This window comes from Notothenia coriiceps, unplaced genomic scaffold, assembly GCF_000735185.1.
Source record: "Notothenia coriiceps isolate Sejong01 unplaced genomic scaffold, NC01 NC01_scaffold00020089, whole genome shotgun sequence".
NCBI classification, from domain to species: Eukaryota; Metazoa; Chordata; class Actinopteri; order Perciformes; family Nototheniidae; genus Notothenia; species Notothenia coriiceps.
In genome coordinates, this window is record NW_011352790.1 from 1 (window position 1) to 11,097 (window position 11,097).

The following is an 11,097-nucleotide window of genomic DNA, read 5'->3' on the forward strand; positions in this document are numbered from 1 at the left end:
TAATCTTCTCATAACCTGATGATCTTGTGCTCACATGTCCCCAGGTGTGTTTCTTCGTGGCTCTCTACTACAATGTGATCCTTGCATGGAGCCTGTTCTACCTCGGGAACTCCTTCCAGTCGTCTCTGCCTTGGGAACACTGTCCAGTAGAGGGGAATGTGACAGGTAAACACACCGCATTACGGTTCAAAACTTATAACACATGAGGAGTAATTCAATTGTTAATGTATAGGCATGGTGTCACGTGAAAGCTTAATGATTTATTTGTATTTCCCTTGTCTTGACACCAGTACCAGAATGTAAAAAGAGCTCCCCCACATCGTACTTCTGGTACCGTAAAGCTCTGGATATCACCGACTCCATCGATGAGACGGGCTCTTTCAACCCGTACATCGTGGGCTGTCTGCTGGCCGCCTGGACCCTCGTGTGCCTGGGAATGTTCAAGGGCATCAAGACCTCTGTCAAGGTAACCCTGTTGTGACTCCTGACTTCACAATGTTTTGTATTCTCCGTGGGGCTGGAGCTAGGTTAGTGAATCTCAGCCCCTGAAGTCGGTGTATGATTGAGTGTGAATTTTTAATTGTATGTGTAACAACGCGTTGAGGGGTCCTTAAAGACTGGAAAAGCGCTATATAAAAGCAGTCCATATAGTATTCGAACATGAAGGCATATTTTTTTGGTTCTTGTTTTAAAGGGGACCTATCATGCAAAATGCACTTTTTGATGTCTTTTATAGATAAATATGTGTCCCCGGTGTGTCAGGGAACTCACGCAGCGTCAGAAAATAAAACCCTCTTCTCTTTTCCTCCGTACCCAAATCTCTAAAAACGGGGGTACAACGGAGCTGATCCAGATTTGCGTCCGATATGACGTAATATCGGCAATGCGGACCCACGGCACTATCAGAAATGTTTCTATCAGAAACAATGCTCGACTGTTTTGGACGTAATATGGTCGGTGTTTACATTAGCATCGCTAACACTCAGAGCTAACCTGTACTGGAGAGCATGTGTGTGAAGAAGCAGGCAATAAAAAGGAACTCACCTTGTGGTATAACCGGCAAGAGAGAAAGCCTTTGAGCTCCATACTGTTTCAGAAAGAATCCTTGATAATCCATGATATGGCGTTTCATCACGGCAGTATTTAGTTTAGACAGTAGCTGCCGGGTCCCGCATGAGCTCAGCCCCCTTTTTTTTTATTTAATTTTTTTTAAAGCTTTATACCCCAAATCAGCACTTTTGAAACAGGAAGTGAAATAGAGGGATATGAGGCATGGCTAGAATGGGTGATCTGTTTGGTATTTTGAGCAAAACACTTCATAGACATGTTTTTTATATATTTTTATATATCTGAAACCTATGCTATTGCCTAAAAATAGTATGATAGGTGCACTTTAAGATGATTTACTTCAAACATCATCTGTTTTAAAGTATTTGTATGACTTGCTTGTGAGAGTCAGATTTCACTCTTGCTTTTGACCTCCAGTCCTCTTCTTCTCCCCCTTTCCTCCTCTTGTCCCATGACGAGTTCTTTTCAAATCGTATTAGTTATTATATATATATATATGTATTTAAAAAAATGTTTTATTTCTATTATATTTGCCGGACAAACTTGAATAGTTGGTGTGATTATTGTTTTAATTGCGTTGATTATTTAAGACAATATTGATTTAGAAACATACCTTGCCAATATGGTTAATTGATTACCATAACAGTGTTAACTTTGGAATCAGCTGAGTGTTTCATTAAACAAAATGTGAAGAGAAGCTCTTTATGAGAAAGACTGACGTGATGTCACATTGTTTCCGGTGCTACATTGTTTTCAGTTTTCTGGCATGTGTGGGGGATTTGGTTTTGGGGTTATTCCGGGTGAAGGAATCCCTGGAATGTCAGGCTTACAGAAGGAGTTGACGCACTTAGAAATCCTGCCTGGAACATACAAAGTATATTTAGTAGTTTTACACTTCAGATTAGATGAAATGGCAGTTATATCTTTGGGGGAGATGGGTTGTTTTAGCGGCAAATTAGTAGGATTCAGCTGAAATGTACTTAAAGACGGTTTATATAAGTATAAGAAATGTAGCTACGCTATTTAAGAAAAGAGTCTATAGGAGAACACCTTACCAACAAGAACAATTGAAGTTTGTGGTGCATATTTAATCAAAACTTCTTCAAAATGCTAGTCACTTGAGGAGAGTAGTGCTTTTTTAACCTAGTGCCATTACGCAAAGGCATAACCAAAAAACGAATGTCCACTGTTGGCTATCTGGATTCCTTAATCCTGATAATGTAATCTTTCCTTCTATCTTCTAGGTGATGTATTTCTCCTCCATCTTCCCCTACGTGGTGCTGTTCTGCTTCCTGGTTCGAGGCCTCATGCTGGACGGGGCTTTAGATGGAATCGGCTTCATGTTCTACCCAAAGGTATCTGCAGACAAAAGGCCTGGTTGATTACGGATAAGAGAGGCTGATATAAATATTTCTCTAACGTACCCTTTGTTCCCCCTCTATATTTCTAGCTGGAGATCTGGGCCGACGTGCAGGTGTGGCGACAGGCAGCCACTCAGGTGTTCTTTGCTTTGGGTCTCGGCTTCGGGTCGATCATCGCTTACTCCTCCTATAATCCCAAGAACAACAACTGCCATCGTGATGCCTTCACTGTCTCCACGATCAACTTCCTCACCTCTGTGCTGGCCACTCTGGTGGTGTTCGCTGTGCTCGGCTTCCGCGCCAAAAACAAGGCCATGGAATGTGTGGTCAGGTATGTCGTGTCTAAAGAAAAACACTCATGAAATACTTTAATAAAAACTCAAGACAGGTTCCACAGTTTGTTTAATTCATCGATTCTTTGAATGTTTTGTGTGCCTCGCCATGTCTTGTTGTACAAACTGTATGTTTTCTTTCCTTTCCTTTCCTTAGTAATATTAAGGAGTTATCGGAGCAGTTTCACAGCGGTCCTGTGGAGATAAACTTGATGCCAAGCTTCAACTATTCTGATCCCAGTGCTGTGGCTCTAGAGGACTACAGGGCCTGGTTCAAACTGCATGGAAAACAGTTCCCAGGCAATCTAACAGACTGTGACATGGAAAAAGAGATGCAGCAGGTACATATTAGGAGTTTTTGGGCTAAAATAAATTAGCATTTTTGTTGTATTCTGTGTGCTGAACGTGGCACTGTTGTTTGTGTTCAGGGTGTGGAGGGAACAGGCCTGGCTTTCATCGCCTTCACAGAGGCCATCTCTCTCCTGCCTGGCAGCCCCTTCTGGTCAGCGCTCTTCTTCCTCATGCTGCTCAACTTAGGGCTCAGCACCATGTTTGGCACCATGGAGGGAATCCTCGCCCCACTCACTGACCGCTTCAAAACTCTGGCCAACAACAAGACTAAACTCACAAGTAAACACCTTTTTAATTTACCTCAACCTAGGGCTGTGCAATTAATTGTATTTGAATCGCAATTACGATTTTGGCCTGCCACAATTACAAAAACAACATCATCGAAAAAAACTATTATTTTGCTTTGCTAGGTTGTTACAGTGCACTGCAACATATTTGATCTAATTTATTTGTATTTATCATATTTATATATGTTTAGTAGCTTGTGGAGGTGCGCTCCAAAATATTTGTTGACCTTGTTTATTGGTATTTATTATTTTTGATATTATTTATTTAAATGTATAATTTATTTTAGTATTGGTTTTTCAGTTGAATTATACATTCAGGGTAATCAACAGTTAAAAACATACTTTTCAAATTATTATTTGTATTTGTTTTAAAGTTCAATAAATTGATGTTTTCAAAGTCAATGAATAATCGTATTTAATAATCGTGATATCAATTATTGACCAAAAATAATCGTGATTATGATTTTTGCCATAATCGAGCAGCCCTACCTCAACCCTTGTTTCTTCTTTTAGAAAATGGACAAGTCACACACATTTACACATCACAGCACACACTGAAATATAAGTCTCTGCATTTCACCCATCCTCGACTTTAAGCACTGGGCAGCTATTATACAGCTGGCCAGGTGTACATCTGTCTTGCACAAGGGCAGCGCCAGGGAGGTAAACTTGCACCTGACAAAGAACTGGTCCTCTCTCCATACTTGGTCCGTCGACTTGAACCAGCAACCCTAGTCAAGTCCCTGCTGACTGAGCGACTGCTGCCTTTTTAAGGGGGCAAGAATGCATGAATTTGTTTTTATTGCTAAGCCTTGAGTCGAGAAGCTTTCAAACAACTGGGATTTTATGAACTCAGATTCAAGATTTGCACACAGCTCCAAACAACAGTCAGTGGTTATTGTGTGTTCTCCATTAAGTGCTATTTTACGAAGTACTTTTTTGTTATATTACCCTGCTGGTGGATATCTCTGCTAACAGCCAGTAGATCAGTGTCTTGTCACGTGTCATGGAGCTGTGTCTAAACAGGATTTCCTGCCAACCATCAGCTGATTACACACTTTCAAGCTGAGCGGAAGCAGAATTAGTAGAAGAAACCTTGAATGTTTGCATTGACTTTAAATTCATTTTGTGTTCTTGTTGTTGTTGTTGTGTTTACCCTAACATGTCTGTGTTGTTTTTAGTTTTCAGCTGCATCATCGGCTTTGTAATCGGCCTCCTCTTCACCCAGCGCTGTGGAAACTACTTTGTGATGATGTTCGATGATTACTCTGCCACTCTGCCACTCATCATTGTTGTGGTTTTTGAGACCTTCAGCGTGTCTTGGCTGTATGGAGCTGATAGGTGAGGTCTAATTTCAGACTGTGCGTAACTCTCTTCTTAGATGTAAATGTCTCTGAGTCTTATCAGTGTTTGTAACAAATGTGTAATATGCACCACTCTGGGTGTCTGAAGGTTCCTGGATGACATTGAGGGGATGCTGGGCTGGCGTCCTCATGTGATCTACAAGTACCTGTGGAAATACGTCTGCCTGCTCGCTATGCTGGGGCTGCTGGGCGCCACCACCATCCAGATGTTCATCAAACGCCCCACCTATATGGCATGGAACCAAGAGAAGGTATGTTAACACTGAACATTTTTAAAAATGTGTTCTGGAAATAATTGTCTCTGCTTTCTAGACGTTACAAGGCAAATTGTCGCTCCTTAATAAATTCCCAACCTGAAGCATATAACTAATGGTTTATCTCTCTATGTATTTCTCTGAGTAGTGATAAGTTCCACTTGTTTCAGACCTTGCGTGATTTAGATTTTGATTCTATTTTCTCTTCTTCAGGGATCTGAGGAGTACCTCGAGTACCCGGACCGGGCTCTGGCTGTCATGGCCTTGCTGATCATATTTGCTGTGATGCCCGTCCCGATAGCTTTGATTCACGCTGTCCTGATGGACCGGCGGACAAGAGAAAGAGCCAGAGATTCAGAGGCCGGTCAGTACAGCATTGTTAGCACCGGCAACAATTGTGGAAGTCTGATGACTGACATGTCAGACCTGGACCAAAAAAAAAAGACTGCTGCTTCTGTTTCCTCAACACTGGACCCCGAAGTTACACAAATGAATTAGATAAAAAAAAAAAAAATCAAACATGCTTCATCTATTTAACAAATTGTAATCTAGTATGCAGTGGAATATATGACATGCTAAAGAGTTTATACAAGCTTGGAAACTGCATTGTTACTGCAGTTAGTGGCCCAATTGACCTTGAATTTGAAGTATCATAAAAAGTTATGATAATCTGTGACCAGAAGGGAATTGTTTCCTTTAATTTTGACATGAATAAAATGGCATCGTCAGCATGAAGCAATATGTTGGCCTCACTGTTATTCCATAAAGACACAGCCAGACTTCTGCTGCCATGTAAACATCTGAAAAGGTAAGGTGGAGATGTTCTTATTGACCAGTAACCTGCAGCTCTCTCTGACTATATGCAGACCTTAGTGTGTGTTTAAGTGTATCTGTAAAAGTCTGGAAGCACTTCCAGAACACATGCAGGCAGACTGATGCATGATGTCTAAGGCTATCGAGACATGTGTTAATGCAGCTGACTGTAAGTGTTTTGACTGTTATACATAGTGAAGAGTTTGCACATTTCTTTGTTTCTCTTTTATATTTTTCGTTCTTGAGCATTTTGGGTGTCCTTGCAGTCCTGCAGAAGGTGAGAGTGGGGACACACACCGCCCTTACTGTAGTCAGCACAGAGGATCAAATATCACACTGTAAAGATGACTAAACAATGTAGCTTTCTAGATAGTGAATAGACATTGGAGATTTAAAGGGTGAATTATAAGTAATTGTTAAAAGAGGAAGCCCTCTTAATTATGTAACTATATGTTTTTTGAGGGAAATGTGGCATCTATCTGAACCATCATCAGTAGATAAGTGGTTTGATTTGATATCTTTGTCTTAAGCTCCCCTTGGGTAACTGTATTCTGTTATCTTTCATATTTAAATAGAAATAGAAAATCTACATGTGTTCTTGTACATCTCGTACTACATTTCAGTTTTACAAAGTAGTTGTTTAAACTTACACCCCCAGTATCTGTGGCTTTTTTTTTTTTTTAATTGAAGCAGTACATGAATGTGTCAGCAGGGAGCTCTGTTGCACTCACGTTTCTCTGCTCAACATGTCAGGTTGTGTGACCTCTGCAAAAACATTTAAGCTCTCACTTGTTGGCCTTTTTCATACAAGGTGGCTTTTTTTGCCCCTTTATTGTATTTTTTAAGACCTAAACAAAAACTGCTTTCGCCGAGAACGAGTAAGAATAGTCACTTTAAGAATAAAGCCTATAAAAGCTTTCAGAACATTGTGCCAGACCGCTGAAGGTTGAGCCTCTGAATTCCCTTTGTCAGGCTGCTTTACTTGTGTAAGCTATTTTCTACATGTGTGTGCTTGTTAGGAAGAGTACGCACAGGTGTCCCTTGGAAATACTGCCAGGTGTCCGGGGAGTTCAGTTGTCGTGGATGCAGTCTCTCTTCAGTCAGCCAGAAAGGACCAACACCCGGCAGAGAAACACGACATCCTCGCTTCCACATCAGGTAAGTAAATAACACAAGATTTATTTGTAATAATAAAACTTGCCTTTGCATTACAGTGAATGTGTTTGTGTGTGGGATAGGTTTTATCTATTTGTTTCAGTGGCCTTTTTCAGAGCAACACCTGACTGATAAACAACTGCAATATTGGGTAAAGATTTTAGTGACGCCCATGTCTTTAATGTGTTATAAACACACTTATTGTTTGCTCCAAGTTGTGAAAAAAGTTCATATTTAACGAACGACACACACATTGTTTTTGTGAAATGAATGTATTTGCTTAAATCTTAACAGAGATTGAGTAAAACTGAATGATCAGCATAAACAGTTTACTGATGTAATGTTTCCTCATGTCTTAAGACTCAAACATATATGTATAAAGATATATTGACATGGGCGTCAGAGAAGGTGTTTTCCAATGTGGTTTTGACTGTTATTGATTTACATGGCTACGTAGGAAAGAGCAGCCAAGAGAAAGCATGTATATTTGTATTTGTTTCTATTTTTTTTGCAGGTGTATCAATTTGAATTTGCAGACATACGTTCTAACCCCCCCATGGCGGGCCTGGCAGCTCTGTGTCTGCTGCTGGTGTTTCCACTGAGCCACTCCCAGAGCTCCCAGAACACCCTGCAGTTGCAGCAGGAGGTTGACTCCCATCAGGGATTACCTCCTCCTCCTCCTCCTCCTCAGCGATACATAATGAACCTGCTCAGGAAAGAGGAAGCTACTCATTTAAACGCAAAGCAGACATGTAAGTGGAAAAATAAATAATGTTGTTAAGTAGAACTGGATCTATGGAGTCCCAGAGAGGCAAGGGGTGATCAATTTTTATTAATGTTCCAGTTTTAAGTCTTATTGAAATGTTTTCTCCTCTGTATTTGACTTTAAACAGGTGGAGATGTTTATGCAAGGATAGTTTCCTTAAGTCTCTTAAACTAACCAAAAATAATAATATGTGCAACTGTTGGGAAAGTTAACCAGGATCATTTTTATAATTTCCTTTATTTTTTATAACTAAAATCTGGTGGGAAAAACAGTTTTGAGAGGTTTTTATTATATATATTATATATTATATTATATTATACAAAAGAGACACAAGAGGATACACCACTATCCCATGTTCTAAATATGATGGAAAATAATTGTGTTATCTTCCAGGTGAGCTTACATGTCTCCATGATTACAGCAACCCTTTTCTTTTTACCATGCATACTGTATATTTCTCACCTGCTTTACAGAATAATCTGCTTTTGGGAACTATAGACAGATTATAATGTTATCACCTTTTGCCCACATCTTCTTAAAAACGATTTAGATCAGACTTAGAGAATGGATCACAATAAATAAATAAAAAAAGTCTCTCAATTGCCTCTCAGAGCTTCTGTAAATATCCATCCTGCACAGTGATAATGACACAGAGTGGCAGCATCTGGCTCAATAACAAAGATGTGCAACAGGATTCATGTGTGAAGACCTTGACTCTGATGGTCTCTGTGCCTCCACAGATGTCCAGGTAGAACAAGACAATGCCAAAGTGGGTCTGTTCGTCGCTGCAGCCGTAGGAACCTTCGCTCTGATGGCTGCTGTGTACTGTATCTACAACAAGTTCTACTCCAAACACCAGTACCTGCACACCCAGCTCAACGATGACTCGGGTAGATTAATACATTTTGTCAATTAAATTATAATTGTATTAGCGCCTCTTTCAGTCTCACACTTGAGGCAACGGCAGCACTATGGCATCAAATTGGATTGCCTGGAGGGACTGTCAGAAATCTGTAAGGTTGTAAAAATACACATGTCTAATCTGCCTTCAAAGAAACACTACAACAGAGAAAGCTGAAACTAAAGTGACAGCAAGGAGTATAGAAACTTCTATCACGGGGTAATAAAAGGAAGCTCAAATACAGACAGTTTCTTCGGCAGCAGACAGAGAGAGACTTCCATCCAGAGAGAAAACTGGACTTCTGATATTTTTACTCTCCTGTCTCTTGGGAGTCATTTGATGAAAAGCATCCGGCCTTGTTATTAAACGCGAGCAGGCTGTGTCGTATTTATTTAAATAACTTCTTATTACTGAAGTTCCTGCTTAATGCTTTTTATATTAAAGGAATAAATTATCTTGCATAATGAAGCTTTAATATTAGAAATACAACAGCAAATGTGTATACACGGTAGATATAAATACAGTTACATAATTGATCATAATGTTTTTATAAAGCTGTTCATGGTTCTATAACCTGTGATTTATTTATATATACTAAACACACATTAAAGGGGCCCAATTATGCTTTTGGGGTTTTCACTTTCCTGTAGTGTGTTATATACTGTAGGCCAAAATCCCTGTGTTCCCTCCGGAGGGAGTTTCTCTCCCACACATGTTAGATATCATATGTAACACTTACAATTCTATTGGTTAGCGCTCCAACATATTGTACATTGCTGGTCATTTCGAAGCGGTTGCTGGTCATTTCTAACCGGCCAGCTAACTAATCAGAACAGACTGGGCTCTGGTTTCAGACAGAGGGTGAAAAGAGGTGATGCAGCACAGACAGTATGACAAAAATAAAAAGCTTTTTGAACATTAAAGCGTGGAGACATGTCACATAGACACTACATACATGCACCTGAAAAGATGTGCTCTTTAAACTTCAAGTGACTGTCCTCTTGTATCTGTCTGCAGATTTCAGCACAGACCCCATGGACACTCCCCCTGTGTGTTTCCACGGCTCCGCCGGCTCCAGTGCGGTAGACGTGCAGAGAGGTGGTTACGGCTCGCTCTCGGACACTCCATCCATCATCTCTGTGCCACCCAGCCTGTCCCCCCCTCCCTCTGCCATGCCCTTCCCTCCCCTCTTCCTCCCCTCTCACTCTCTGAGAACTATATCAGCCAAGGACCTGGAGAAGAGCTGTGCCTAATGTTAAAAACTAGAAACTAGGCTAGTGAGACTTTTTCTAATAAGAAAAGAGAAGTAGTTGTTTAGAAATTTGTTTCACAATAACTAAACACATCAGATCAATTTGCAGTTTGCATGCTAATGGCTTTGCACATACATCCCTAGACAAGAAGTTACCTAAGTTACCTGTTAGCTGTAGTCACCTCCTGACCGGCTGCCCTTTCACTCATAACCACCCTCAAATCTGCTTGTAGATTTACACAGCTACAATAAACTACATTATTCTTGCGACCTATCTGACACCACCCATCCTTTGTCGTACCGGAAAAAATAAACTGTCCAGAGAGGAAATAAATGTTGTCTTATTTCTACATTTTATGGTGAATAATTAAAGTTCTAGTGACATATAGTATCAGATTAAAATAATGTGTTGCTATAGCATAAACAGTGACTCCATACTATTTAGGTGTCCCAAAATGTCTTAAGTGAAAAAGGCCTTTTGACTGTTTCTTTTATTGACATTAATTCAAAACAAAGTCAACACCATATGACTTAATCTGTAAAATAAAAACACACTTGTGCTCACATTTCCATGCAATGAATTAAAAAAATAAATAGTCATGCACACAGTCACATTTTGTAAACATGGTGAAATACATGTACAATCTCAATGCACTCTTGATAGGTAACTGTAATTTAAATTGTGGTATTAAAAAGTGTAATCCTGAAATGTAACCTTTAAAGATGGGTTAGGTAATTTTGGAGAAACCAGCTCGAGTGCGCTAGAATTTGAAAATACACAGCCGGAAAAAATCTGCCACTTCCTTACAGAGCCCCTCCTCCAACACACACGAACGCGCACATGACCAATGACGGCACGAGATAAGTTTGTGCACAGATGGGAGGCTGACAGGCAGGTAGGCCATCCAGTTATTTTAGCCGGGCCGGGTCAGATGATTGGTCGTGCTTTTTACAGTACTACGGCTTCCACAGATGAAAATTTGTTATGGATTTTTTGTCAAAGCACTTAAGATATTCATTGCTATCGGGATGTTAAGAGCATTCCATGGAATACAACAAAAAGTGTATCTTGAGCCGGTATCTCAAATGTACCTACCCCACCTTTAATACATTTTATTCTGAGGTAATGTAATCTCTGAGAAAACAGAAGTTTAGATGTTAGGGGGAATAGAACCAAAGTGATTTTACTTATA

The 11,097-nt window shown here is 40.1% G+C and overlaps 1 protein-coding gene across 1 annotated transcript; it reads left to right on the forward strand.

The window, feature by feature from the left end:
* Window positions 1-44: 44 nt before the first annotated feature.
* LOC104952519 (sodium-dependent neutral amino acid transporter B(0)AT2-like) lies at window positions 45-9,905 on the forward strand (the record flags this gene model as incomplete). The annotated part of the gene is made up of 14 exons (XM_010779356.1): window positions 45-165; window positions 291-466; window positions 2,313-2,423; window positions 2,519-2,760; window positions 2,919-3,102; window positions 3,190-3,391; window positions 4,581-4,740; window positions 4,852-5,014; window positions 5,231-5,381; window positions 6,850-6,988; window positions 7,500-7,563; window positions 7,677-7,737; window positions 8,492-8,641; window positions 9,670-9,905. Coding segments are annotated over 14 exons (2,160 nt in total), but the record flags the coding sequence as incomplete, so codon positions are not given.
* Between the last annotated feature and the right edge of the window lie 1,192 nt (window positions 9,906-11,097).